The sequence below is a fragment of the Elgaria multicarinata genome, chromosome 3, assembly GCF_023053635.1.
Source record: "Elgaria multicarinata webbii isolate HBS135686 ecotype San Diego chromosome 3, rElgMul1.1.pri, whole genome shotgun sequence".
NCBI classification, from domain to species: Eukaryota; Metazoa; Chordata; class Lepidosauria; order Squamata; family Anguidae; genus Elgaria; species Elgaria multicarinata.
This window is the reverse complement of record NC_086173.1, coordinates 175,797,492-175,824,740: the sequence shown is the minus strand read 5'-3', so window position 1 is coordinate 175,824,740 and position 27,249 is coordinate 175,797,492. Positions and strand designations below refer to the sequence as shown.

Below are 27,249 nucleotides of genomic sequence, written 5' to 3'. Positions count from 1 at the left end.
CCTCCCCTTCCCTGGGCCGCTCTAGGAAGCGAGGCTTTAACCCGCCCTGCTCAGGTTCTCCACGTGTTTGTTGCTGAAACGGGGACCGGCGGGTGGATCAATCCCGGGTCTCCCGGGTTGGTGCTGGGTGGGGAGTCCGGAGCGGACTATGTTTTCCCTGCAGGCGTTGTGGACTGCAACCCCCATAAGCCCCAGCCAGCATGGCCAGTACGCAAGGATTGTGGGAGCTGTAGTCCAAAACACGGGGAGGGGGCGCCGAGCTGCATCCTCCGCCTCCTCCTCCAGAGGAGAACTTCCATTGTTCTGCTTGCAGCGCCTGGAGAAATCCCCTCTTCATCGCAACAGTTAACGCTGCAGGAGCCCTGCCCTCCTTTTCATAGGGCCACCCAGGTGGGGGATGCAAAAAAAAAAAAAAAAAAAAAAAGTGGGGGGAGAGGAGATTTGAGGCGGAAAGGGGGAGAGTTTCCTTTCTTTTTTAACTCTACCAGTCCATAAAACTTTGGGATGGTTTAAAAGCCGGAGCAGACTGGAACGACCCCTTTGTATTAAAACAAAATTTAAAAAACGTGCCAAAAATGGAAACGCCTGAGAACAATATTTTAGGAAGAAAACCCCTGCAACAGTGTGGCTGAGTTCGGACGACCTGCTAAACAACAGTTGTTTCCCATATTCTGTTCCTATTAACACACACACACACCGGGTCGTCCGAACTAGGCCATGGCAGGGATGCAATAAGCCACAAAACGTCCTCAGAAAACTACGTTCCGATACCCGTTCCGAGACATATTAGTCTGCATTGCCCAAGGTGGTCCAGAACAGCAGCTTCTCACACCAAACTAAAGCACGGCGTAGACAGCATTCCCCCACCCCTAGATCATAGAATCATAGAATAGCAGAGTTGGAAGGGGCCTACAAGGCCATCAAGTCCAACCCCCTGCTCAATGCAGGAATCCACCCTAAAGCATCCCTGACAGAGGGTTGTCCAGCTGCCTCTTGAAGGCCTCTAGTGTGGGAGAGCCCACAACCTCCCTAGGTAACTGATTCCATTGTCGTACTGCTCTAACAGTCAGGACGTTTTTCCTGATGTCCAGCTGGAATCTGGCTTCCTTTAACTTGAGCCCGTTATTCCGTGTCCTGCACTCTGGGAGGATCGAGAAGAGATCCTGGCCCTCCTCTGTGTGACAACCTTTTAAGTATTTGAAGAGTGCTATCATGTCTCCCTTCAATCTTCTCTTCTCCAGGCTAAACATGCCCAGTTCTTTCAGTCTCTCTTCATAGGGCTTTGTTTCCAGACCCCTGATCATCCTGGTTGCCCTCCTCTGAACACGCTCCAGCTTGTCTGCGTCCTTCTTGAAGATAAAAGCATATTTTGTTTTAAAAACTGTTGTCTGCATGTGTGGAAATCCGCACAGCTCAGTGTCCAGGCAGCCACGTCCCCCTCAGACCACACCAAATGTTAGTGTTCAGAAAACGGGGACTTCTAATAAATAAATGCTAAACCGAATGTTTTAGGGAGGGGATGAAACTTTTAGAGAAATTCAAATGTGCCTAGAATTGTAATAAACTGCCCAGAGAGCTTCGGTTATGGGGCGGTATATAAACGAAATAAATAAATAAAATAAATTACTTAGGATGACCCTATGAAAAGGAGGACAGGGCTCCTGTATCTTTAATTAGTTGCATAGGAAAGGGAATTTTAGCAGGTGTCATTTGTATGCATCCAGCACCTGGTGAAATTCCCTCTGGATCACAACTGTTAAAGCTGCAGGAGCCCTGCCCTCTTTTGTATCTGGTCAGGCTAGTATAGCTCCTGCAGCTTTAACTGTGGTGATGAAGAGGGAATTTCACCAGGTTCTCCCTATATATAAATGGCACCTGTGGAAATTCCCTTTTCTATGCAGCTGTTAAAGATACACGAGCCCTGTCCTCCTTTCCATAGGGTCGCCTTAAATCATTACTTATGTGACTGTTTTCTTTGAAACTTTCTTTGCTTTGACTCTGGTTTTTATTCGCTTCCCGTGTTTTATAGTTTTAGCGTTATACATTTGCAAATGAGATTCGTTGCATATTTTCTCTGTATATATCTATATATCTGAGGGTGCTTGAAGTTTGCAAAGCCCTTTCTTTCGTCGTAAGCAATGAGAAACAGGCGGGCGGGTGGAGCTCCTGGGAGTTGGCTGGGGCTTCTGGGAGTTGTAGTCCACACATGTCTGTAGGACACCTGGTCGCCCACCTCAGCAGAAAGACAATAAGGCGAGGAGGAGGCTCCGCCCCGGACGCCCAGCCCCAGCCCCGGATCGAGCCACTCGCCGCTCCCCGTGTCTGCAAGGAGCACGTGGGGATCCTGGGCAATCCCGGGGAGGGTTAAAGCCAGAGAGCGAGCGAGAGAGCCGCCTCCTAGAGAGGCCCCTGGCGGACCCCCCTCACTTCCAGCCCCCTTTGCCCACCCCCACCCCCACCCCACGGAAGAGATTCCCCCTCCCCCCCCCACGCAGCCGCCCCTCTCCTCCCCTGCAAAAGGGCCGGTGAGTGCAAAGGAAAGGTTCGGGCGGGGGGGGGGGGTCCCGGGGGGAATATGGGGCGAGCCTGGCGTTGCCCCTGCCCCATATTTCCTCCCCACCCCGAAAAGGAGTCGGTGGGCGGTGCAGGCGACCCCTCTGGGCCGGGCAGGAGGTCCAGCGTCACCAGGGCCCTGGGGGGCAGGATGAGTGCAGGCAGGGCTGCAAAGGGAGCAGCCGTGGGGTGGGGGTGGGGGTGGGGAGAGAAGCTGCTCTGGCGAGGGGGGCAGCGCTGGAGAGGCTCCATCCAGGGATCCGCCTGTGACCCAGAGGGAGGGGTGGTCTGGGGCAGATTCGGGGGGAGCAAATCCCCACCTCCCCCTGCGCCCTTATCTCCTGCTGAGTCTGGGTCTCCGCCTCCTTCCTTAGCCGGAGTTCCAACTGAAGGGCTTGTGACCTTTGCAGGATGCGACCCCCTCCCTGTCTCAAGGACGGAACCAGGACTCTCTGCATCCCTCCGGAGGCTGAGATGGAGCCCAGCGTGAAGACGGAAGAGCTGGACTCTGACATGGGAGAAGGCACCGCCCAGGACAGGGAGCTCCATGGAAGGACCGGTCCAGAGAGCCCCAAGGGCAGCAGCGCCCAGTGGGAGGAGGAGGAGCAGCGCCGGCGGCGTTTCCGGGCCTTTGGCTACCAGGAGGCCGAGGGCCCCCGCCAGGCTTGCAGCCGCCTCCACCGCCTTTGCCGCCAGTGGCTGGAGCCGGAATGGCGGCCCAAGAAGCAGGTCTTGGACCTGGTGGTGCTGGAGCAGTTCCTGGCCGTCCTGCCCCCGGAGATGGAGAGCTGGGTGCGGGAGTGCGGGCCGGAGAGCAGCGCCCAGGCCGTGGCCCTGGCGGAAGGCTTCCTCCTGAGCCAGGCGGAGGAGCGGCGGCAGGTGAGGGAGAGATTCCCTCTGGGAGCTCCGCGGGGCAGAGACCTTAAAGGTCCCACCTCTCGTATCTCTAAGAAATGAGTGTCCCATCCTCTGTCCTTCAACCCCCATAGGATAGTGGTTCTCATTGTGTGGATCTGGCCCCTCTTGGAGGCATCACAAGACAGGTAAAGCAGGGCTGGGAGGTTCCATCAAAGAGGGGGTCTTTCTCCCGCCAGCTGCACAGTCCTGCAGGTAGGAAGGGAACATCTGGCAGCTGCTCCCTCTCCTGCCACTGGGCTTTAAGAGGGGGCCTGAGGCGCCCTGTTCCCGTCCTCCTCTAATGCCAGGGTGGATTTACTGGCCCCAATCCAGGGATCCTTTTGCATCCGTCTGCCAAAAACCCAGCTGTGAGGGAGTTTTGGGGCTCAGTGTAGAAGGAGACGTGAATGGAAAGAGACCTGGGAAACGCCGTCCTTTTGCCCTGCCTGCCTCCTTCCTGACACAGTGAGATAATGTTCCTTCCTCCTCCTCCTCCTCCTCCTCCTCCTCCTCCTCCTCCTCCTCCAGGCTCAGGAGATGTCAGCCCAAGGGGCTGTGGACGTCTTTGGACCAGCGAAGGCTCCATCGGGGACCGGACAGAGGACGCTGTTCAGGGGGACCCTGCAGGACGAGGACGGAGCTGCCGCCTCTCTGGGTGAGGATCAATGGGTCACATGTCAACATGGTCTCCCTCTGTCACTTGCGCCTGACGTACATCCCCTTGCGCCTGTGTTCCATGCAGAGAAAGTCTGATTTCACCCTAGGAACTAAAATCCAAAATGTGTATGAACTAGAAAGTATCTTCCCACCGTCTTTCTTTGTCTTCCTCTTAGGTAATGGGGTGACACTCCGTGTTAGCAGGAGGACACGGGGGGCTCCTTCTCCTCCTCCTTCTCTTTGTGGTGGTCTGGATGGAGCGTCTGGGCAGCCGGAACAGGTACGGGAGGGCCTGGGTGCCTCGGTCCCCTGCACGTCCCCCTGGGCCTGAGAGAACCGCCCATCACAGCTGGCTTCCAAGGTGGCTTTGGACGTCCCTCAGGGAGCCCTGGGTGCTGAAGGAGGGACCTCCAGCTGCCTCCCCTTGACTCTCTTCCAGGCTCCAGTGACCTTTGAGGAGGTGGCCGTGCGTTTCACGGAGGCGGAGGGGGCTTTGCTGGATCCAGGCCGGAGGGCTCTGCACAGGGCCGTTATGGAGGAGAATTACGGGATTCTGGCCTCCCTGGGTAGGGCTCCCTCTTTCCTTCAGACTTCTAGAGCTGGGAGGGGTCTGAGAGGCCATCTAGATGAACCCCCTTCTCAATGCAACCTCTGCTCTGCAGGGCTCAGCTCACTGAGCATCCACCCCGGTTCCTTGACTGCCCCCCTTTTCCCCTTCTCATTCTTCCTTCAGTATTTTAGTTCTCAGGATCTCCCTTCCCTCTTGAGCCCTTTTTTTCCTTCAGGATTGGTGGGATCCACCTCCATTGCCTTGTCTCTTCCTGAGTCCCTTCTTCCTCTTCCTCTTCCTCCTTCTCTCCTCCTCTGTAAATAAATAAATAATAATACTTGGCTTAGAAATTAGCTCTGGGCTTTTGCTAGCCCTGCCCCCGAGGCTCCTGCCTAAAATGTTCTTCCCAGTCTCTGCGAGGCCCACCCCATCACCCGTGGCATCGGAGGCCACGGCCAGGAAAGCAAACCTTTCCCGAGGACGCCACCTGTGTTGCCAGCGGTTCTCTTTCAGTGTCCTTCTTCCCGTCCCGTTGCCCTGACCTTGGTCAGAAAGGAGTGATGGAAACTCTTTCTGCCCCCCCAGATCCTGCACTGTCCTACCCAGAGCCTCGTAGTCTTTGGGGATCCAGTCCACATTTGTTCCCACGTAGATCAGCAGGAGGGGATCCTGAGGTCTGCAGGCTTGAGGAGTCTCAGTAGCCACTTCGTCACCTCTGAGATCCCTGCTCCAAGAACGCAAAGCCACGTGCTGAGAGGAGAGGTCCGCTCTGCTCACCCCTTCCTCCATCCTGCTCAGAACGGGGTCTCAGACCACCATCCTCTGTTCCTCCTCATGTCAGTGATACGAATCCTCCCATCCACGTGGGGCCGAGTGCCTTCCTGAGTGTCCTCTGGCGTCCCATCCTCAGGCCGCCTGGGTTCGTCCTCCATGGGGAAGACCCTAGCATCCGTCCTGCAGCGACAGTGCCACAGAGGGCCTCCTGGTCCTGCGGGTCACCGTCTTCCACTCCCCTTCCTCTTGCCCTTTGCTTCCGCCCTCTCCCTGGGAACCCTCCCTCCTCTGTGGACGTTTCACTGGGGCCTCCTGGCTCTCACCTGAAACTACACCTGTGCTATGACTTTAACGTGGATTCCTGCATTGAGCAGGAGGTTGGACTGGATGGCCTTAAAGGCCCCTTCCAACTCTAGGATTCTATGACTGCCCATTCCTTCTACCTTCCTATTTGGAGGGGTTGCAAGATCTGCCCATCCTCCCTTTGACCTGGATGGGGCTGGTGAGAACCGGGAGGCAGGGGAGGCTTCAGACTGGGGGCTTTGAGATCCCTGTAAAAATTTTATATTCAGAAGGACCAGAAGTAATTCCTCCTTTTCTCTCGTCTGCAAAGGGCTTCCGGTTCCCAGGTGGGATCTCATCTCCTGGCAGGAAGAAGAGGATGATCCGTTTGTCCGGGGCCCTGAGGAAGGGGAGAGACCAGCAGGTGGGTGCTTGGCTCTGATCAGACCCCCTGGTTCCAGGTTCTCCTGGCAGATGTTTCTTCTGGAAAAGATGTTTCTTCTCCTTCTTGAAAGGTCCATCATAGACTCAAGACAACTGGGACAAGGGTAGTTTGTGCCTAGAATGTGGGGGAAACATTGACTGAATACCAGTCTTATTTATTTATTTATTTATTTATTTATTTGTTACACTTGTATCCCGCCCCCATAGCCAGAGCTCTCTGGGCGGTTTACAGAAATTCTAAAATTGAGATAAAAACAAGTATACAAAATTTAAAAATCTAAAACGCAGAACATACACACGCAAAGCATTAAAAACCGTTAAAAAAACTAAACATGTGGGTGATTAAGATGTGCCGCCATATGCCTGGGCAAAGAGGAAAGTCTTAACCTGGCGCCGGAAAGATAGCAGCGTTGGTGCCAGGGGAGCCTCGTCAGGGAGATCGTTCCAGAGTCTGGGGGCCACCACTGAAAAGGCCCTGTCCCTTGTTGCCACACTCCGAGCCTCTCTTGAAGTAGGCACCCGGAGGAGGACCTTAGATGCTGAACGTAGTGACCGGGTATATTCACGTCGGGAGAGGCGTTCCATCAGGTATTGTGGTCCCAAGCCATGTAGGGCTTTATAGGTCAAAACCAGCACCTTGAATTGGGTTCGGAAACATACAGGCAGCCAGTGCAAGCGGACCAGAGCAGGTGTTATATGGTCGACCCTTCTGGTTCCCGAAATCAATCTGGCCGCTGCATTTTGCATGAGCTGCAGCTTCCGAACCGTCTTCAAAGGCAGCCCTACATAGAGTGCATTGCAGTAATCTAACTTGGAGGTTACCAGAGCATGGACAACTGAAGCCAGGTTATCCCTGTCTAGATAGGGGCGTAGCTGGGCCACCAACGGGAGTTTGTAAAAGGCACTCCGTGCCACCGAGGTCACCTGAGCCTCAAGTGACCATGATGGATCTAAAACAACCCCCAATTTCTTAATGCCTTCCGCCTTGAGATTTTTCCTCTGGCAAGGAAGCCAAGACAGCTTACATGTTTCCCCATATCTCCAGTTTATCCTCACAATTGCCTCCTGAGGTAAAAAGCCGCCGATGCTGCCTGCCCCTGGATGTCTTCCTTCCTGGCTGCGGGGAGCTCGCCCGAAGTCTCTTGAGACCCAGATGAAACCAAAGTCTCATGAGACTTCAGTCTGGCCTTGTGAGATTTTGTGTGAGAGGGAGGGAAGAAGGGTGGGCGGCTCCAGAGCACCCCGGTGGCCGCTCTCTCGGTATGGCAAATGCCACAGCATGAGAGCAGGCAGTGGGACTCCCCAGAGCACCCACTGAAGGAGACTGCATGTCCTCTTCATGGGCGCAGGGGGAAATGAAACAGGTTGCTCCTCCTCCCACTCAGCTGCCAGATCTGACCGGACGACTCCAGGTAACGGGCCAGCCAGCCCTGACGGGACCCTCTCCTGGGTTGGGCTATTGATATTTGTAACTGGCCTTTTAAAAAAAAAAAAAAAAAAAAGTTTGTTCTGCTGCCTGGTTTTTATTATGATATTTTAAATTGTAATTTTATGTTTTTATTACTCTGAGATATCTTGTATGGATCATATCCTAATAGGCAATCCATAAATGTTGATATAAACCAGTTAAAATCTCCATATGCCACGCTGGTTATCAGTTCTATTCCTCATTAGAGGTTATTTAATCTATTTGGAAGAATCTGCCACTCCATTCAGTCAAAAAAGGAAACCACTGAGTTTGTTCCTTGAATTGAGGACATTTCTCTTTCCATTCTTTCAGCTGACAGGAGGGACAGCAATGAAAATGGCCAACAACAGCACTGGCCGAAAACGCCTCTTTCTGACTTCCATGAACTGGGCATACTCAAAGACTGTTTTGAAGGAAACAAAAGAATCATTGAGAATGGAGAGAAAGCGTCGAAATGCTCTCAGTGCGGAAAGCACTTCAGTCAGCGGATAAACCTTGCTGAACAACACATTATTCACACAAAAGAGGAAAAAAGTAAATGTTTGGAGTGCAAAAACCAATTCAGCTGCAGTTCAGGCCTTAACGGGCATCAAAGTGCTGCCACAGGAGAGGAGCCCTATGCATGCTCAGAGTGTGGCAAGAACTTCAACCACAGCTCCCACCTTAAACAACATCGAAGAATCCACTCAGGTGAGAAGACTTATACATGTGCAGATTCTGGGAAGAGCTTTAGTCAGACCTCCAAGCTTAATTCACCTCATACAAGAGAGAGACTCTTTCAATGCCCAGATTGTGGAGAGAGCTTCAGTTTGAGCTCCAAGCTTAATAAACATAAAAAAATTCACATGGGGGAGAAACCCTATACATGCTCAGAATGTGGAAAGAGCTTCAGTCAGAGTTACCACCTCAATTCACATCAAAGAATTCACACAGGGGAGAAGCCCTATGAATGCTCAGAATGTGGAAAGAGCTTCAGTGACAGTTCCAGCTGTAGGAGACATCAGAGAATCCACACAGGGGAGAAGCCCTATAAATGCTCAGAATGTGGGAAGAGCTTCAGGGAGAAATCTTACCTTAACTCACATCAAAGAATTCACTCAAGGGAGAAACCCTATAAATGCTCAGAATGTGGGAAGAGCTTCAGAGAGTGCTCCCAGCTTAACTCACATCAAAGAATTCACACAGGAGAGAAGCCCTATAAATGCTCAGACTGTGGGAAGAGCTTCAGGCAGCGTATCAGTCTTTATGGACATCAACGAACTCACACAGTGGAAAAGCTCTATAAATGTTCAGAATGTGGGAAGTGCTTCAGGTACAGTACCGGTCTTTACGTCCATCAAAGAACTCACACAGGGGAGAAGCCCTATAAATGCTCAAACTGTGGGAAGACCTTCAGGCAGCGTATCAGTCTGTACGTCCATCAAAGAACTCACACAGGGGAGAAGCCCTATAAATGCTCAGAATGTGGGAAGAGCTTCAGGTACAGTACCGGTCTTTATGTCCATCAAAGAACTCATACTGGGGAGAAGCCCTACAAATGCTCAGAATGTGGGAAGAGCTTCAGCCAGCGTAACAGTCTTTACATCCATCAAAGAACTCACACAGGGGAGAAGCCCTATATATGCTCAGAGTGTGGGAAGAGCTTCAGGTACAGTATAGATCTTTATGTCCATCAAAGAACTCACACAGGACAGAAGCCCTATCAGTGCTCAGACTGTGGGAAGAGCTTCAGGGAGAGATCTTACCTTAACTCACATAAAAGAATTCACACAGGGGAGAAGCCCTATAAATGCTTAGACTGTGGGAAGAACTTCAGGCACCGTACCGGTCTTTACGGCCATCGAAGAACTCACACAGGGGAGAAGCCCTATCAATGCTCAGACTGTAGAAAGAGCTTCTCTCAGAGTTTCCTCCTTAAGGCTCATCAGAGTATTCACACAGGTGAGAAGCTCTATGAATGTTCAGAGTGTGGAAAGAGTTTCTGTAAGAGGACCAACCTTAAACATCATCAAATAATTCATACAGGAGAGAAGCCCTATGTCTGCTCAGAGTGTGGAAAGTGCTTCAGTCACAGATCTCACCTTAACTCACATCAAAGAATCCACACAGGGGAGAAGCCCTATAAATGCTCAGACTGTGGGAAGAGCTTCAGGCACCGTAACGGTCTTTACGGCCATCGAAGAACTCACACAGGGGAGAAGCCCTATCAATGCTTAGAGTGTGGCAAGAGCTTCAGTTGGAGTGCCAACCTTAAAAAACATCAAAGAATTCACTCAGGAGAGGAAAAGACCTATAAGTGCTCAGAATGCGGAAAGAGCTTCTGTCGGAGCTTTGAACTGAACTTTCATCAAAGAATTCACAAAGGGAGAAGCCCTTCCAACACTTAGATGCGAGGTCACCCCGTATTCTTGCCTGGTCTTGGAGTACAGGGTTGTATGAATAAGCCGGAGCTCCAGACAGGCTCCAGCCTCTCATTTGCCTAAAGAGAAAGAAGGAAGAAGAGGCTTCTGGGATGCTGGTGGGCAGGTCCTGCTGACGGCTCGTTCCCCCTTCTCACCTGCTTGTGCTTTTGCTTGCCCTGTGCTGGTTCCTGCTCAGTGCACTGGGCTGCCTGTCTTTGGTTTCGCCCCTTGACCCTGCTCTGAGCAAGAGGGATCTGTGGGTACCTTGACTGAATGTGATGGGCATCGGCAGGTGTGGACCAGGGTGCTCTTTAGAATCATAGAATAGCAGAGTTGGAAGGGGCCTACAAGGCCATTGAGTCCAACCCCCTGCTCAGTGCAGGAATCCACCCTAAGGCATCCCTGACAGATGGTTGTCCAGCTGCCTCTTGAAGGCCTCTAGTGTGGGAGAGCCCGCAACCTCCCTAGGTCACTGGTTCTATTGTCGTACTGCTCTAACAGTCAGGAAGTTTTTCCTGATGTCCAGCTGGAATCTGGCTTCCTTTAACTTGAGCCCGTTATTCCGTGTCCTGCACTCTGGGAGGATCGAGAAGAGATCCTGGCCCTCCTCAGTGTGACAACCTTTCAAGTTTTTGAAGAGTGCTATCATGTCTCCCCTCAATCTTCTCTTCTCCAAGCTAAACATGCCCAGTTCTTTCAGTCTGCCTTCATAGGGCTTTGTTTCCAGACCCCTGATCATCCTGGTTGCCCTCCTCTGAACACGCTCCAGCTTGTCTGCGTCCTTCTTGAATTGTGGAGCCTAGAACTGGACGCAATACTCTAGATGATTCTACATCTTGTTCTTTTCTTCAAAGCTGGAACTCTATTTGTAAGAGTCTAAGTGTGTAATCCAGTGGACCCCTGACAGTATCCGAGGGGCCATCAGTTGCTGACAGGGAGTGGGAAATCCGAGCCCTCCGAGGATGTGTTCAGAGCCACCCCCTTGGAGGGGGAAATCTGAGAAGGGGTTTCCCAGCTGCCCCCATGCCTGCTCTCTGGACAGCTGCCCCATTGCCTCCCATTTCCATGGTCTGAGCTTCATCAAGAAGAGAACGGAAAGGGTGGGGCCAGTGGGCAGGAAACTAATTGGCAGCCAGTGAAGTGATTTTAATGTTGGTGTAATGTGGTCCCCCCTAGGTGTAGCGAGGACCAGCCTGGCTGCCATGTTTTGAACTAGTTGAAATTTCCGGTCTAGGCACAAAGGTAGCCCTATGTACTATTGACTAGAACAAGAAAGAAAAGCTATTCTACTCCTATCTTTATAACTGCTAATAGTCCTGTAATTCTGTCAGAGTCTGAATTGCTACAGAAATTCTGGTAAACATTTTGGCACAGTGCAAAAGTTGATTCCGCCTTCTTGCAACGCAGCAACAGAGACTAATGGCGATACGTATAGACCGGATTTGTAAGGGAGCCATAATTACAAATGGATGGAGGATCAGCCGAAAGAGAGCTGCTGCTTGAGGTGAGTAAGGGCCACAATCCGAACGTTTGTGCCTTTGATGATCAGAAGCCCTCAACCTTGGAGGTGTCCGATCACCCAGTGCCGAGCGTGAGGAGCGGCAGAGGGGATCCCCGTCCACCCTGTCCTGGCACATTTTGCTAGATGGGCATTTAGCCCATCTAGAGCCAACACTTTGGAGGGGGAGGGAAGGGGGCCGGAAGAGGCTCAGGATAATGGGCACCGTGGCCTCTCTGCTCTCCTTGCCCCCTTTCCCCCCTCTGTAGGGTCGGGGCAGCTACTGCCATTCTTTCCATTTCAGCTGCGGGGGCGGGGGATCTCCAACTTCCCCTTCTGAGATCAAAGTGTTGTCTCTGACCTCGGATGGAGGGATCCCCCAGATCCCCTGGCTTCTCAGGCAGTGTCTTTGGGCCACAAAAAATATCCTAATGACAAATTGTCAAAGACTGTCCCTGTTTGCTTAAAGCTTGCAGCTGTCATAGAATCATAGAATAGTAGAGTTGGAAGGGACCTATAAGGCCATCAAGTCCAACCCCCTGCTCAGTGCAGGAATCCACTTTAAAGCATACCTGGCAGATGGTTGTCCAGCTGCCTCTTGAAGGCCTCTAGTGTGGGATTGCCCACAACCTCCCTAGGTCACTGGTTCCATTGTCGTACTGCTCTAACACAGGAAGTTTCCAGCCAGAACCTGGCTTCCTTTAACTTGAGCCCGTTATTCCGTGTCCTGCACTCTCGGAGGGTCGAGAAGAGATCCTGACCCTCCTCTGCGTGACAACCCTTTAAGTATTTGAAGAGTGCTATCGTGTCTCCCCTCGGTCGTCTTTTCTCCAGGCTAAACATGCCCAGTTCTTTCAGTCTCTCTTCATAGGGCTTTGTTTCCAAGCCCCTGTTATGCTGAATTTTTTATTCTGAGGTCTGTATTTCAAGTCTTGTATTACTGACCATTTCTTTGATTTCAACTAAATTCTTTGAGTTTTTCTAGTTCAAACTAATACTTCAATTCAGGGTTGGAAATTCTGTACATGATATTATCTGGTGTTTTTTAATTCTTCAAATACTTAAAAGGTTGTCACACAGAGGAGGGCCAGGATCTCGATCCTCCCAGAGTGCAGGACACGGAATAATGGGCTCAAGTTACAGGAAGCTGGATTCCGGCTGGACATCTGGAAAAACTTCCTGACTGTTAGAGCAGTATGACAATGGAACCAGTGACCTAGGGAGGTTGTGGGCTCTCCCACAGTGGAGGCATTCAAGAGGCAGCTGGACAAGCATCTGTCAGGGATGCTTTAGGGTGGATTCCTGCATTGAGCAGGGGGTTGGACTCGATGGCTTTATAGGCCCAACTCTACTATTCTATGTTCTTGGGGTGTGCCTCAACACGGATTTCCATTTACAATTTCTTTCAATTAGCCAGTAATTTCAATAATGCTACCGAAATGAATTAACCTTATATAGCTTTATAACCCTAACCCTTATACTCAATTGTGTATTGTCCTAAATCTCAAGAAGTAAATCTTTTTTTAAAAAAATGTACATCTTGTTCTGCTTTTGGGATTGTATATAATTGTATCATAGCATACAGCAAACCTATTCTAGTTTTGTTTTTTAATCCCCAAACACCCGGTGACAGTGAATAATTCATAGGTTGTTCTAACAATTGCCCTGCGTGCCACTGGTACCCAATCTGCTTATGCATATGTCATTTTGCTTTTCTTGGTTGAAAGGTTGGTGATTGTGCTAAACGTTGTGTTTTCTTTAATAAAATACAAGTTTGAATAGATGTTTTAAGTTCTAAGTGTAATCTGGGTGAAGGCAAACATTCTGTCTTGAATGCTCAAGCGCACCTGCACCTATAAAACGTAGGTTAAAAACAAGGTTATTTTAGTGGGTGTGCCTGAGCATCTAATATTGGGCTGCCTACAGTTATAGCCTTACGTTATTTGCTCCCCTACGCACGTCAGTGTGACCGGGTTCAGACAATATGATAGTCAACAGGAAAGGGTTTTTTTTCCTTTGGAGAGGAGGGCATTTGGAGACAGGGATCCCAATCCCTCCTCCTGTGCGCAGGGCATGGGTGATCTACTGGCCACTTCTTCCCTCGTGCCACCCAGATAGACATGTGGCAATTCCTTTGCGTGTCCTCCTCCACCTGACCGTCCCGTTTGCAGTGGGGAGAACATTGACAAAGGTAAAACGGGCTGCACAGGCATCAAACGCACGACATTGGTGGAAGAATCACCTCCCGCCATTACACCCGTAAACGTAGTGGTGGTGTGGTAGGGTTAGATCCTCTACACAAAGGCAGCCCGCGCTCTGCATTCTACAGTTGCCAACTTCTCAGGACAAGGAATGATCTGGTTCGACAAACTGGTCAATGATATAGAAAACTGTGGTCGTTCTAAGACCAGCGTTACGGCTACCTCATGTTGGCTCCAGATCCACAAAGCGTGGGAAGTGGAAGCCCCGGCTGACGCCTTCAGTGGCGTGGTCAGTGGTGCCACGAATGGAGCTTCTTTACCACTTGCCCTGCGTGGACCACCCACATGTGTCCTTTGTCTTTCTTGGGCCCAAATCCCGGTGGGGAGGGCAGAGTGCCTGAGATGGGCAAAGGCGGCCCACCTGGGACGGTGTTGGGTTTAGAAGCACTTGAACGCGGCTGCGTTGTGAGGGGAACCCTCTGCCTGCAACTTGGCCCAGGCCTGTTTGCAGCCGCGTCTTCCTCCTGTCTAGAGATCTCACCCATGACTTATAGAATCATAGAATAGTAGAGTTGGAAGGGGCCTCTAAGGCCATCGAGTCCAACCCCCTGCTCAATGCAGTGAGCAGTGAGGGAGGAAGCAGCAGCCAGGCACCTCTCCACTGTGCCTGGGTCCAGCTCCAGCTGAGAGCCCCCTCCCTCCTGCTGTCAACTGTCTCTGCAGAGGCCACCAGTGAGGGAGGAAGCAGCAGCCAGGCACCTCTCCACCATGCCTGGGTCCAGCTCCAGCTGAGAGCCCCCTCCCTCCTGCTGTCAACAGTAACTGCTGAACTTTGCAACTAAGATTGTAGTGCCTGAATTTGCTTTCCTTTTCCCCCCTCCTCCTCCCTCCCAATCCCCTTTCCTTTTGTGTCATGTCTTTTAGATTGTAAGCCTGTGGGCAGGGACTGTCAAGAAATACTTTTGTAAGCCGCCGTGAGAGCCTTTTTTGGCTTAATGGCGTCATATAAATAAATAAATAAATGCAGGAATCCACCCTAAAGCATACTTGACAGAGGGCTGTCCAGCTGCCTCTTGAAGGCCTCTAGTGTGGGAGAGCCCACAACCTCCCTAGGTAACTGGTTCCATTGTCATACTGCTCTAACAGGAAGTTTTTCCTGATGTCCAGCTGGAATCCGGCTTCCTTTAACTTGAGCCCGTTATTCCGTGTCCTGCACTCTGGGAGGATCGAGAAGAGATCCTGGCCCTCCTCTGTGTGACAACCTTTCAAGTATTTGAAGAGTGCTCTCATGTCTCCCCCTCAGCCTTCTCTTCTCCAGTCTAAACATGCCCAGTTCTTTCAGTCTCTCTTCATAGGGCTTTGTTTCCAGACCCCTGATCATCCTGGTTGCCCTCCTCTGAACACGCTCCAGCTTGTCTGCGTCCTTCTTGAATTGTGGAGCCCAAAACTGGACGCAATACTCTAGATGAGGCCTAACCAGGGCCGAATAGAGAGGAACCAGTACCTCACGTGATTTGGAAGCTATATTTCTATTAACGCAGCCCAAAATAGCATTTGCCTTACTTGGAGCCATATCACACTGTTGGCTCCTATTCAGCTTGCGATCTACAACAATTCCAAGATCCTTCTCGTTTGTAGTATTGCTGAGCCAAGTATCCCCCATCTTGTAACTCTGCATTTTGTTTCTATTTTCCAGATGTAGAACTTGGCATTTATCCCTATTAAATTTCATTCTGTTGTTTTCAGCCCAGCACTCCAGCCTATCAAGATCACTTTGAAATTTGTTTCTGTCTTCCAGGGTATTAGCTATCCCACCCAATTTTGTGCCATCTGCAAATTCGATAAGCGTTCCCTGCTCCTCCTCGTCCAAATCAAAAGCGTTGAAGAGCCCTGGGCCCAGGACTGAGCCCTGCGGTTCCCTGCTCGTTGCCTCTCCCCGCTTTGTTGATAAGCACTCTTTGAGTCCGATTCTGTCTCGCTTGGAAGTGGCCGTTCTTTTCAGAAGATGGACTCTGGCCGGGGGCGGCTATTGAGATGTGGTTTCGGTGGAGGTTTTGTAGCTGATTACATCGACCTCATCCAGTCCTCCTGGGCGACTGGTGATATCGGCGTGGCCGTGGCCCTTCTGGGGCCACATCCTGTCCTGCTCCGGGTGGGTTGGGGGCGTTGTGGGGCTGCTCAGAGCAGCAGGACATGGCAAGGGGCCCTACGCAATCCTAGGATGTGGCTCTCACGCGCCTCTAACACACGCCCGGGTTTTAAAGGAAAGAAGGAAGCCCCCCCCCCCCAATCCACCCTTTCTGGCTGCCCCACAGTCCCCTCTTTCGGCTCCCCTCCGCGCACCCATCCAGCCCGGGGTGGGGGTGGGGGCTTTGGGGCGCCCCCTTCTTCACACATCACGTCCCGTCAGGCGGATCCGCTTTCGAGGTCATGGATCCGGCTTCTCCTTTCCTCCGGATGTGGGGGCGGGCGGGGAAATTGGGGTGTGTGTGTCTGGCTGGCTGCGCAGGAGCTGCCCTCCCCGCCACGGCCCTTCACGCCTCGCCTTCTCCCTGCCTGGAGAAGGGGGGCTCGGTTTGCTCCAGGTGCTGCGCCGGCGCCCCCGCCGCGAGAGCAGGTGAGACCCCCTCGCCTCGTGCAATCGGGGGCAGGAAGGCTGCTGGGAGTGGGGGCAGACCGCGGCTGCTGCGGAGCGCAGGAGTGGGGGGGGGCAGCCCACGCCCGACCCTCGCGCCCACCGGAGCCTGGACCCGGAGGGAGGCAGGGATCGGGACCTGCTCTCCCCCCATCCCTCCGCCCACCTCCCCATTCATGTGCCCCGCCTGGGGCAACGCTGAGCGCGGCTCCCGGGGCGGGGGTCCCGAGGCGCAGGGCACGTCCGAAACCCCTCCCCTCCTTGCCCCGGGCCCAGCCCCAAACGAGGAGCCCCCCCCCCTTCCCTCTCCGTTCGGTGCGCCGCGTCCGATCCGAAGAGAAAGGCTGCGGAAGCCCCAGCGGCGGGCGAGCGAACGGGCAGGCGGCGCACGTCTCGAACACACAGCAGCGTCCTCGTCCGACCGGGCAGGCCTGCTTACCAAGGCCCGCCGCTCTTGGAAACTTAATGGTTGATTATTGTTGAAAAGATCCCCTTCTTGAGATATAACTTTTAGGAAGAAAAGGGTGCGGAGCTCTGGATGGCCTGAGCCTTGTGCGCCTCTTGGAAGAATATGGCCCTATCCATTTGAACCTCTTGCTTTAAAAACCCCATAAAACTGATTTACATATTCCTAGCTGGGGGTTGTGGGAAGAGGCTCCGATTACTGCATCACCCTAAAACTCCTGATGCCAAACGTGTTCTTGGGAGTCCTCCAAACTAGCCAGAGCCAGCGAGGCCCCCTTCACACAATTCCTGGGCCGGAAAGGCACACAGGGGCCACCGCAGCAGACCAGCTCCCTGCATGTGAGTTTAGGATGGGGGCCTTTTCCTGCTTTACACTGCAGGGTGGTGGAGGGGGGAGGGAAGAGAAATTTCATGGCAAAGTGCCAGGAGAACCTCCTTAGGGAGCTCATTCCACAGCCGGGGTGCCACAGCAGAGAAGGCCCTGCTCCTGGTAGCCACCTGCCTCACTTCCTTTGGCAGGGGCTCACGGAGAAGGACCTGAGGATGATCTTAGGGTCCGGGCAGGTACATAGGGGAGGAGGTGTTCCTTCAGATAGCCTGGCCCCAAACCATTTAGGGCTTTAAATGTCAATACCAGCACTTTGAATCGGGCCCGGACCTGGACTGGCAGCCAGTGAAGCTGGAAGAGAACTGGCATGATGTGGTCTCGTTGGCCAGTCCCTGTTAGTAAACGTGAGATATCCTTCTGCTGAACACCCAGGGAGCTTCGGCTATTGGGCGGTATAAAAATGCAACAAATAAATAAATAAATAAATAATTCTCCTGTGCCATTGCAAAAAAAATTAAAGCCAGAAAGTGCATGATGGAAACCCCAGAAGCGCCTGGTTAATGGAGTATCTAAACTCCTTCTTTGGGTTTTGCTTTTGTGTTCAATAATCCTTCGTCTGAATGTTCTAGTTGTCTGTCCAACGTATATCTTTGGACATGGGCAAATTATAATATACACTAGACGGGTTGAAGTACAGTGGGTGGAAGATCTCCACCGAGAGTTCTTATAATTATCGAGCGCCTTGCGGAATGACTGGATCTCCAGTTGGCAGCCGGGACCCCATCTGCAATGGCCCACAAACTCCCTGCTACCGGTTTTCGAACACATCGTGGCCTAACCTATCAACTAAATTTAAAGTCCTGTGAAACAACTTGGCAACCTCATACATCCTGTACTAAGTGCAGCCATTGCTTAGCTATTAAGGGGTCCTTCTCCGCGAGCCCCTGCCAAAGGAAGTGAGGCAGGGGGCTACCAGGAGGAGCAGGGCCTTCTCTGCTGTGGCACCCCGGCTGTGGAATGAGCTCCCTAAGGAGGTTCGCTTGGCACCTACATTATATGCTTTTAGACACCAGGTGAAGAAGACCTTTTTATTCTCCCAGCATTTTAACAGTCTATAAATAAATTTTAACTTGGTGTTTTAAATTTGTAATTTTGCATCGCTGCTGTTTTTATCTGGTAGAGCTTTAATATTGTATTTTATAGTATGGTTTTATACTGTTGTTTTATACTTTGAATGTTTTTAATTTTTGTGAACCGCCCAGAGAGCTCCGGCTATTGGGCGGTATCGAAATGTAATAAATAAAATAAATAAAAATAAAATTATGCATTTGATGTTATAAGCAAAATTTGTAAAATTCAAAGTGCAAAACTTCTGGTGGGTTGTGATGTAAACATTGAACATGGGTTACCTCTCTCTGCCCTGGATCTGGACTCTGAAATCACCTCTAATAGAAAACTATTATATCAATTCTTAACAAATTGATCAGCTTGAAGTGTATAAATATTATCATACATATGGTTAAGTCAGTTCCACTGGTTACAACAGTGTTAATTGTTCTTTTATAACAAATTCACTATGTTTCTATTGTTCGATTACAATTATACCTAAATCATAACCACGTGGTTCCTTTCTTTATCTTCTGTACTGTACGGATTGTGTTTTGGGGATCTTCTGCTGTGTGCCATCTCTGCTTCTCTCCTTCCTCCTCTAATGCTTCTCACATCTTGCATCCCAATTGCTGTTCCAGGGAAAGTGTCTCTTTGCCGAAAGGGGAGCTGATTTCTCTGCAGCCGAGAAGGGTCCACCTGGCCCCAGACAGAGCCCCCCTCCACGAAGGGGGAAGAGGCAGGAGGGGGACAGACGTGCCGCCATGCAAGGTGAGGATAAATTTGGGGGTGGAGGTGGGGTTATTTGAACCTGCTCTCTCTCTCTCTCTCTCTCCAAGAGGTACTTGGGCTGCTTTTATTCCCCACCCCACCTGAGTATTTTAAGGGGAAAGATGTTTGCCTCCAAACTTTCCCACAATTCAAAACTATGTCTAATTTTCAACACTTGGGGACTTTATGCATAGAAACCAACAGCTTGATTTGTGGCTGAGAGCCCAAATGGTGAAACAGGGTTTTGTCCCCCAGCTGAATGATCAAAATGAGATTTAAAGGTAAGACCTCTTGAAATGCCCAGGTGTGCATTTCAGGGGGGACAGTTCCTCTAGTGGCTTCATGAAATAAGAGTTCAAGTTCGTTCTGTTTGTTTCCCATGCTCTGGGCATTAGTATATAGACATCGAAGACCATGTGTTTTATAGTCTGGCTTTGTTCCTACCTTGTTGCGGACACTATTTTGGGACACTGTTGGAGCTGTTCTCTGTACTGTGGTGCATGGGCCTTCATCCATTGTTGCCTCGAGGTTTACGTCTCCCGCCCCCGTAAGATTCAGTTTAAAGCCCTCCTGATCAAGTTCTTCATGCTGTGGCCGAACACATTCTTTCCAGTCCTTGTGAGGTGCAACCCATCCCTTGCCAGCAGTCCATCTTCCAAGTAGTGATGCCTGTGGTCCCAGAATCCAAAACTCTCACGTCGGCACCACCTTCGACTAGCTACGAAGGTGGTGCCGATGTGAGAGTTTTGGATTCTGGGAGACATGAGAGCACTCTTCAAATACTTAAAATGTTGTCACACAGGGGAGAGCCAGGATCTCTTCTCGATCCACCCAGAGTGCAGGACACAGAATAACGGCCTCAAATAATAGGAAGCCAGATTCCGGCTGCAAACTTCCTGACTGTGTTAGAGCAGTACAACAATGGAATCAGTGACCTAGGGAGGTTGTGGGCTCTCCCACACTAGAGGCCTTCAAGAGGCAGCTGGACAACCCTCTGTCAGGGATGCTTTATTTATTTATTTAAAATATTTATATCCCACCCTATATCACTAAGATCACAGGGCGGTGTACAGATAAAAACATACAGTATAAAACAATAAATATACACAGTTAAAAACAAATTAAACCATAATCCAAGTTAAAACAATATATAATTTAAAAGCAATAGATGCAGTTAAAACAGTTAAAAGGGTGGTTTTAGGGTGGATTCCTGCATGAGCGGGGTGGGGGGAGGTTTGGACTCGATGGCCTTATAGGCCCCGTCCAACTCTACTATGATTCTATGTCCCATGGGTCCCCCTGCCTGCCTGCCTTCCTTCCTTCCTTCCTTCCTTCCTTCCTTCCTTCCTTCCTTCCTTCCTTCCTTCCTTCCTTCCCAGGAGTTTAGGGCTGTCACCTCAGTCTCTGAGACATGCAGGAGCTCCTGGCTGACCATCGCCTTTGTCTCCTGCAGGGGCTGGAGTGACCCCAGCAGGGGATTCCTGGCCATCCCCTTTTCTCCGTGATGGAGTGGAGCTGGATCAGGTAAGGGGAAGGATCCCTGCAGATAGGCAGGGAGCAGCCCTGGGGGTCTCCGTCCCCTGCAAGGGCCAGGGGAAGCCCCCCCTCTCTGTTTCCTTCCATCAGATGGAGAGCCCTGAAGCTAGGTCGGCCCAAAGGCCCATCTGGTCCAGCATCCTGGTTCTCACAGTGGCCTCCTGGGAAGACCCCAAGAAGAACAAGGATGGGAGAGGCGTTTCCCCCCTCTCTCCCTCCCTCCCTCCCTCCACTGCAGCAATTGGCTTTCGCAGCAAGCCTGATGAAATCCCAGGGTGTAACGCCCCACTGGCTCCCTTTACATTATCTTACAGAAGGCCACGTTTCCCTTTTCCATCCAGGCTCCGGTGACCTTTGAGGAGGTGGCCGTGCGCTTCACGGAGGAGGAGTGGGCGCTGCTGGATCCTGACCAGAGGGCCCTGCACAGGCAAATCATGGAGGAGAACCGGGGGATCGTGGCCTCTCTCGGTGAGCCTCCTTGTTTCCCTGCTTCATTGTAACGCCGGGTGCTGAATGCCGGATAAGGATGAGGAAGGATCATGTCGTCCATTTGGGGCGCGTCTCCTGTGTTCTTCCTTGATTTAGCCTTCGGAGGCTGCCTTTTTAAGGCACAGCCCTGAGAAGGCAGCTTTGAAAAGGAAATAAGACACATTAATTTTGATTATTATCACACAGCATCTTAGATCACACAGCGTCTCAAAACCTGCTGAACCCTGCTCTGGGAAGGGCAGCCCAGGACAGGTGTGTGACTTCAGTAACGAAGAGGAGAGGCCAGGCCAGTCGGAGGGTTAGGGTTTCACTTGGGGGGATATGGTCTGCGCTGGCTTCTGTCATCTTGGTGACTTTGGGACAGTCACAGACTCTCAGCCCAGCCTCCCTCATAGGGTTGTTGTGACGATAAAATGGAGAGGAGGATTATGTACGCTGCCTGGGGTTCCTTGGAGGAAAAAAAGTGGGGCATAAATAGAATAAATAAGTAACCAAATAAATAAAAAATGAGATCTGGCCACATCCTTGCCAGAGTCATCTCAGATGTAAAAATGGGCCATTTGGGATGGGTGCTCAGCGGCGGCGGCGGAGGTGTTGAGCCTGCAGTAATCCAGGACTGCATCTTCCCTGAAAGGTGAGGAAATTCCTGGCACTTGAGACGGGAATGCACTGGTTTTGTGAGGGAGGTCACGTCAGGGCCGGCACGTACTTGCGTGGTCAGAGTGGCCTTTGCCTGACCCAAGGCTTCCTGGATTTGTGCCTTTTGATGAGCTTGGCAGGGCGAAGAAAGAAGGCCGCCTGCTGCCAGTCTGTGCTGACAACACTGAGCTGGACGGAGCAAGGCTCTGGCTCAGTCCGAGGCAGCTTCCCGCGTCCCTCACGCCAGGTCTGACGTTGTGTAAGTGGCCCGTAGGGCTACTGGCGAAGACGACTTCGCCATTGCTTTTCCCACCTCGACGCAGCCACGGTTCTGTTAAAGCAACCATGTCCGTGGTTGCCAGATTTCATGGGAGTCTGTGGTACCTGCCCTACTGATGCGCAGCCCGACGCGGCATCTGTGATGTCGGCTAGGCTGTGAGGGAAGATCCGGGCTGGAAACACACAGCCAATTTCATTGGTCAGCTGACAGCTGAACCCAAGTCTGCGTTGCCCCAATCAAATGCGTGATAGCAGTCTAATAATGGCTGTCAAGAGAGGCAGTGAAGCCCATGGGAAGGACGGCGTCCCAGCTAGCTTTCTGCCGTTCTGCCCTTGATCAAAGGCATTAGCTTTGGCTGGCTGGGCAGGGCAGGGCGCAGGGCAGAGCGTTTCTCTGTCTAAACCTGCACGAGGATTGCGGCTTCATTCAGGGCGCTCCGTTATTCCTTCCGTTGCTAACTCGGGCTTCTGCCGTTTCTTGTCTTCGTTCCAGAAGGTGACATGTGGCAAATGCAGAATGAAAGAGAATTGCCTGGGATATCACTGAAAAGAGACAGATATAAAAATAGCAAAGAGAGAGGGGGAAGTGGCTACCATGCTATCACAACCCAAGAAAAGATACGTAAAAGACAGGAAAATAATACATGCCACGTGCATGGAAAAACATTAAGTTTTGAATCAAATAGTAACGCTCATTCCAAGTTTCACTCATTGAAAAAAGCATATAAATGCCTGAAATGTGGAAAGAGGTTCCGTCAGAGGATGTATCTCACTTGTCATCACAGAACTCACACATTGGAGAGACCATATAAACACCTGGAATGTGGAAAGAACTTCAGTCAGAAGTTACAGCTCGCTCATAATCAAAGAACCCACACAAGGAAGAAACCGTACCATTGTTTGGCATGTGGAAAGAGCTTCAGTCAGAGGAAAACTCTTACTTCTCATCAAAGAACTCACACAGGGGTGAAACCATACCATTGTTTGGAGTGTGGAAAGGGTTTCAGTGAGAAGGGAAATCTCACTTGTCATCAAAGAACCCACACAGCAGAGAAACCATATACATGCTTGGCGTGTGCAGAGAGCTTCAGTCATAAGATAACTCTCACTCGTCATCAAAGAACGCACACAGGGGAGAAACCATTCCATTGCTTGGAGTGTGGAAAAAGCTTCAGTCAGAAGGGAAATCTTACTTGTCATCAAAGAATCCACACAGGGGAGAAACTATATAAATGCTTGGAGTGTGGAAAGAGCTTCAGTCAGAAGAAAATTCTCACATCTCATCAAAGAACTCACACAGGGGAAAAACCATACCATTGTTTGGAATGTGGACAAAGCTTCAGTGAGAAAGGAACTCTTACTTGTCATCAAAGAACTCACACAGGGGAGAAACCATACCATTGTTTGGAATGTGGAAAGAGTTTCAGTCAGAAGAAAACTCTCACTTGTCATCAAAGAACTCACACAGGAGTGAAGCCATATCATTGTTTGGAGTGTGGAAAGAGCTTCAGTAAGAGAGAACGTCTTACTTCTCATGAAAGAACTCACACAGGGGAGAAACCATATCATTGCTTGCAGTGTGGAAAGAGCTTCAGTCAGAAGTACTCTCTCACTGATCATCAAAGAACTCACACAGGGGAGAAACCCTATAAATGCTTGGACTGTGACAAGAGTTTCATTCGGAAGATATCTCTCACTCACCATCAAATACATCATACAGGGGAGAAGCCTTATTATTGTCTGGAGTGTAAAAAGAGCTTCACTCGTAAGGTGACTCTCACACGACATCAAAGAACTCACAAAGGAGAAACCACAGAAATACTCGGAGTGTGAAAAGAGCTTCAGTCAGAAGATATTTCTCACTTGACAGCAAAGAACTCACATGAAAGAAACCATATAAAAGTTTCAGTCAGAAGAAACTTCTCATAAAAAATATCACACGGGAGAAATTGTAAAACTCCCAATATTTGAAAAGGGAGCTCATTTTTATCCAATTTTGGTGAAAACTGATGCTTTTTAAAGTTATTAAGGTTTTGCTGTGCCATCGTGGCAGCGCCAGCTGTCAGGTTTTGCAGAGCACGCTCCGTGTCATTGTAAAGCTAGGATGGTGCCACTTTTGGACGGGCTTTATGTAGCAGCGGAAATCTAGTGGATTCTGTGTGCAGCGCCGATAAGTTTAGTGATGAAATGTCGCTTCTTGCACTCCCACGTTACTGCATGACAGCCGCTGCTGTACACCACACATTGGCCTGGTTCAGCGGACCCAAGGATTCCTTGAGCAAAACGGTCAGGCTCCAAGGGTGCGTAAGGCAATGCAGGACTAGGGTGACCCTATGAAAAGGAGGACAGGGCTCCTGTATCTTTAACAGTTGTACTGAAAAGGGAAGTTCAGCAGGTGTCATTTGTATATAGAGAGAACCTGGTGAAATTCCCTCTTCATCACAACTCTTAAAACTGCAGGAGCCCTGCCCTCTTTTAAATCCGGTCACTCTAGTATAGTTCCTGCACTTTTAACTGTTGTAATGAAGACGGAATTTCACCAGGTTCTCCCTATATACAAATGACACTTGCTGAAATTCCCTTTTCTATGCAACTGTTAGATACAGGAGCCTGGCCCACTTTTTCATATGGTCACCCTATGCAGGACCAGGCAACGTGGGGGGATCTTTCCTGCTTCCAGGCCCTCAGCCCTCTCCATCTGGACTTGGGCCTGAAAGAATTAGGAAAGTTGTGGGTGCATTTGGAGGGGTGGGGCGGCGAAAGTGTGAGCAAGCACAATTTGTGTCATTGCTTTGAGGGGAGACATGAGAGCACTCTTCAAATACTTAAAAGGTTGTCACACAGAGGAGGGCCAGGATCTCTTCTCGATCCTCCCAGAGTGCAGGACGCAGAATAACGGGCTCAAGTTAAAGGAAGCCAGATTCCAGCTGGACATCAGGAAAAACTTCCTGAACTGTTAGAGCTGTACGACAATGGAATCAGCTACCTAGGGAGGTTGTGGGCTTTCCCACACTAGAGGCTTTCAAGAGGCAGCTGGACAACCCTCTGTCAGGGATGCTTTAGGGTGGATTCCTGCATTGAGCAGGGGGTTGGACTAGATGGCCTTGTAGGCCCCTCCCAACTCTGCTGTTCTATGATTCTATGCTCAATGTCGTCACCTGTCATTGGACAGGCCTGTTAAGCCCTCCCCCTTAGCTTCCCATTGGCGTAGCTTCACCTGATAGAATCATAGAATAGCAGAGTTGGAAGGGGCCTACAAGGCCATATATATTCAGTGATCAAAAACCCGGCCTGTGTAAGACCATAGTTAAAGCTGTCGCGGGTTGGCTGAAGCGCCACACAGCCAGGGGATTGGAATCGAAGGCGCCGGCGTTCACCAAGATGCCCTGTGGTCCGTGCGGAGGTTGTGCATTGTCACGGGTTGTGCTTTGCTCACCTTTTTTCCTCTGTGGACCCACGTTTTCCCTTGGCCTGTCAGGCCCAACTCCCATGGGGACCAGCAAGGAGGGCCCCGGGCTGTCCTGGTCCTGCATTGTCTTCTGCAACATCTGGGGCCGTCCTGCTTCCCTACACAAATCCTCCTGAGTTCAGCCATGGCTGCTTGTTCCGGTGAAGAGGGCGACATGACCTTCTCCCGATAGACTCCTGCTCACTTCCTGAAACTCTCCTGTGATCCTGGTGCCTTGCATTAGCCTTGCTCTAGTTCTGTTTCCATGTATAACTCTGCTTGCTGTGTTATTTGGGGTGTGGGAGGGGGGTAGTTTGATCATGGCTACACCGAAAACAAGGAAAGACTGGGGAGTTCCCCGACTCTCCCCGCAGGCTTCACTGGCTAACGTTTTTGGAGTTCATCCTGAAGGGGAAGGATGCTTTGGCCCTGCTGAAAAAGAGGTCATGTCAGTGGGAAGCCGTCGATTCAGTGGAGGTCCGTCTTAAACAGAAGGAATCAAAAGTTTGTATGTTGGATGATCGGGTCGGGTCGGGGCGCACAAGACAGCAATGGCTATGCTTTCTCATAGGAATAGTTTAGATATTATGCTAAAACGTCTCACATACTGGCTTGCTTGTTAGCCTGGAGAAGAGAAGATTGTGGGGAGACATGAGAGCACTCTTCAAGTACTTGAAAGGTTGTCACACAGAGGAGGGCCAGGATCTCTTCTCAATCCTCCCAGAGTGCAGGACACGGAATAATGGTCTCAAGTTAAAGGAAGCCAAATTTTGGATGGACATCAGGAAAAACTTCCTGACTGTTAGAGCAGTAGGACAATGGAATCAGTTACCTAGGGAGGTGGTGGGCTCTCCCACCCTAGAGGCCTTCAAGAGGCAGCTGGACAGCCGTCTGTCAGGGATGCTTTAGGGTGGATTCCTGCATTGAGTAGGGGGTTGGACTCGATGGCCTTGTAGGCCCCTTCCAACTCTACTATTCTATGATTCTATGAAATAATACAAACTGTATGAAGGCGTTTTAAAGATTTGCCTGCCGGGTGATCCTGATGTTGGTATGGTCACGATCCCCTCAGATGTAGATTTCAAATACAATGTTTTCATTATGTGATTAATGAAATAATTTTAATTTATTTTACTTTTTGCTCAATTTTGCATGAAACAGATAGTTGAATTTTCTGTCCCATCCAGAATAATGGTCCGACCTCTGACCCAGAGACTTCTAAATTGTCTGCCTGTCATTCATGCACACACTGTGACCTGGTTGGCATCCTAGCCAGCAGTAGCCGAGGGGAAGCCAAGAGCCCACGAGCCCACGTGGGGCAAGGCGTGGCCTTCCCCGGCTTGGGCAGGTGCAGAGATGCCCTTTTATATGCATATCAGGCCTCAGTACAATGATTTAGCACTTGGGAAGAAAGATGCAGCCCACAAGGAAGCAGACAATTTACCAAGAAAGCAGACAGGGCCGTCCTGTGGCTGAAGGCTGCACTTTTCGAGTCTTTGCCCACGGCCTTGTACTTTTCCGGCCACTCAGGTACTTTGGAGGTGGTGACGGGCTTTCTTGCTTCACTGTCTTTTATTTATTTATTTATTTAATTTTTATACCGGCCAATAGCCAAAGCTCTATGGGCGGTCCACAAAAATTAAAACCATGAAGAGCATAAAAAACAGTCAACTCTCTAAAAACACAGATTCAAAATACAATATAAAAAGCACAACCAGGATAAAACCACACAGCAAAAATTGATATAGGTTAAAATACAGAATTAAAACAGGAAAGTTTAAATTTCAGTTAAATTAGGTGTTAAAAAGGTCTTCAGCTGGCGATGG

The 27,249-nt window shown here is 50.6% G+C and overlaps 4 protein-coding genes across 4 annotated transcripts in view; 3 read left to right on the top strand and 1 right to left on the bottom strand.

Moving 5' to 3' along the window:
• The window catches only part of LOC134396428 (zinc finger protein 664-like), a 151,611-nt gene that overhangs the window by 6,357 nt on the left and 118,005 nt on the right, over nucleotides 1-27,249 (bottom strand). The window lies entirely within an intron of this gene.
• Nucleotides 2,474-3,525, top strand: LOC134396471 (zinc finger protein 24-like). Its single transcript, XM_063122995.1, has 2 exons — nucleotides 2,474-2,525; nucleotides 2,964-3,525. The coding sequence occupies exon 2, from the start codon at nucleotides 2,965-2,967 to the stop codon at nucleotides 3,508-3,510; it is 546 nt and encodes a 181-aa protein (XP_062979065.1). The 5' UTR covers nucleotides 2,474-2,525; nucleotide 2,964; the 3' UTR covers nucleotides 3,511-3,525.
• Nucleotides 3,988-10,213, top strand: LOC134395839 (zinc finger protein OZF-like). Its single transcript, XM_063121998.1, has 6 exons — nucleotides 3,988-4,105; nucleotides 4,284-4,387; nucleotides 4,547-4,673; nucleotides 6,045-6,137; nucleotides 7,938-8,315; nucleotides 9,255-10,213. Exons 1-6 carry the CDS (start codon nucleotides 3,988-3,990, stop codon nucleotides 10,010-10,012), a joined length of 1,578 nt encoding a protein of 525 aa, XP_062978068.1. The 3' UTR covers nucleotides 10,013-10,213.
• Nucleotides 23,131-23,808, top strand: LOC134395838 (zinc finger protein ZFP2-like; the record flags this gene model as incomplete). Its single annotated transcript, XM_063121997.1, has 1 exon — nucleotides 23,131-23,808. A coding segment is annotated over one exon (678 nt), but the record flags the coding sequence as incomplete, so codon positions are not given.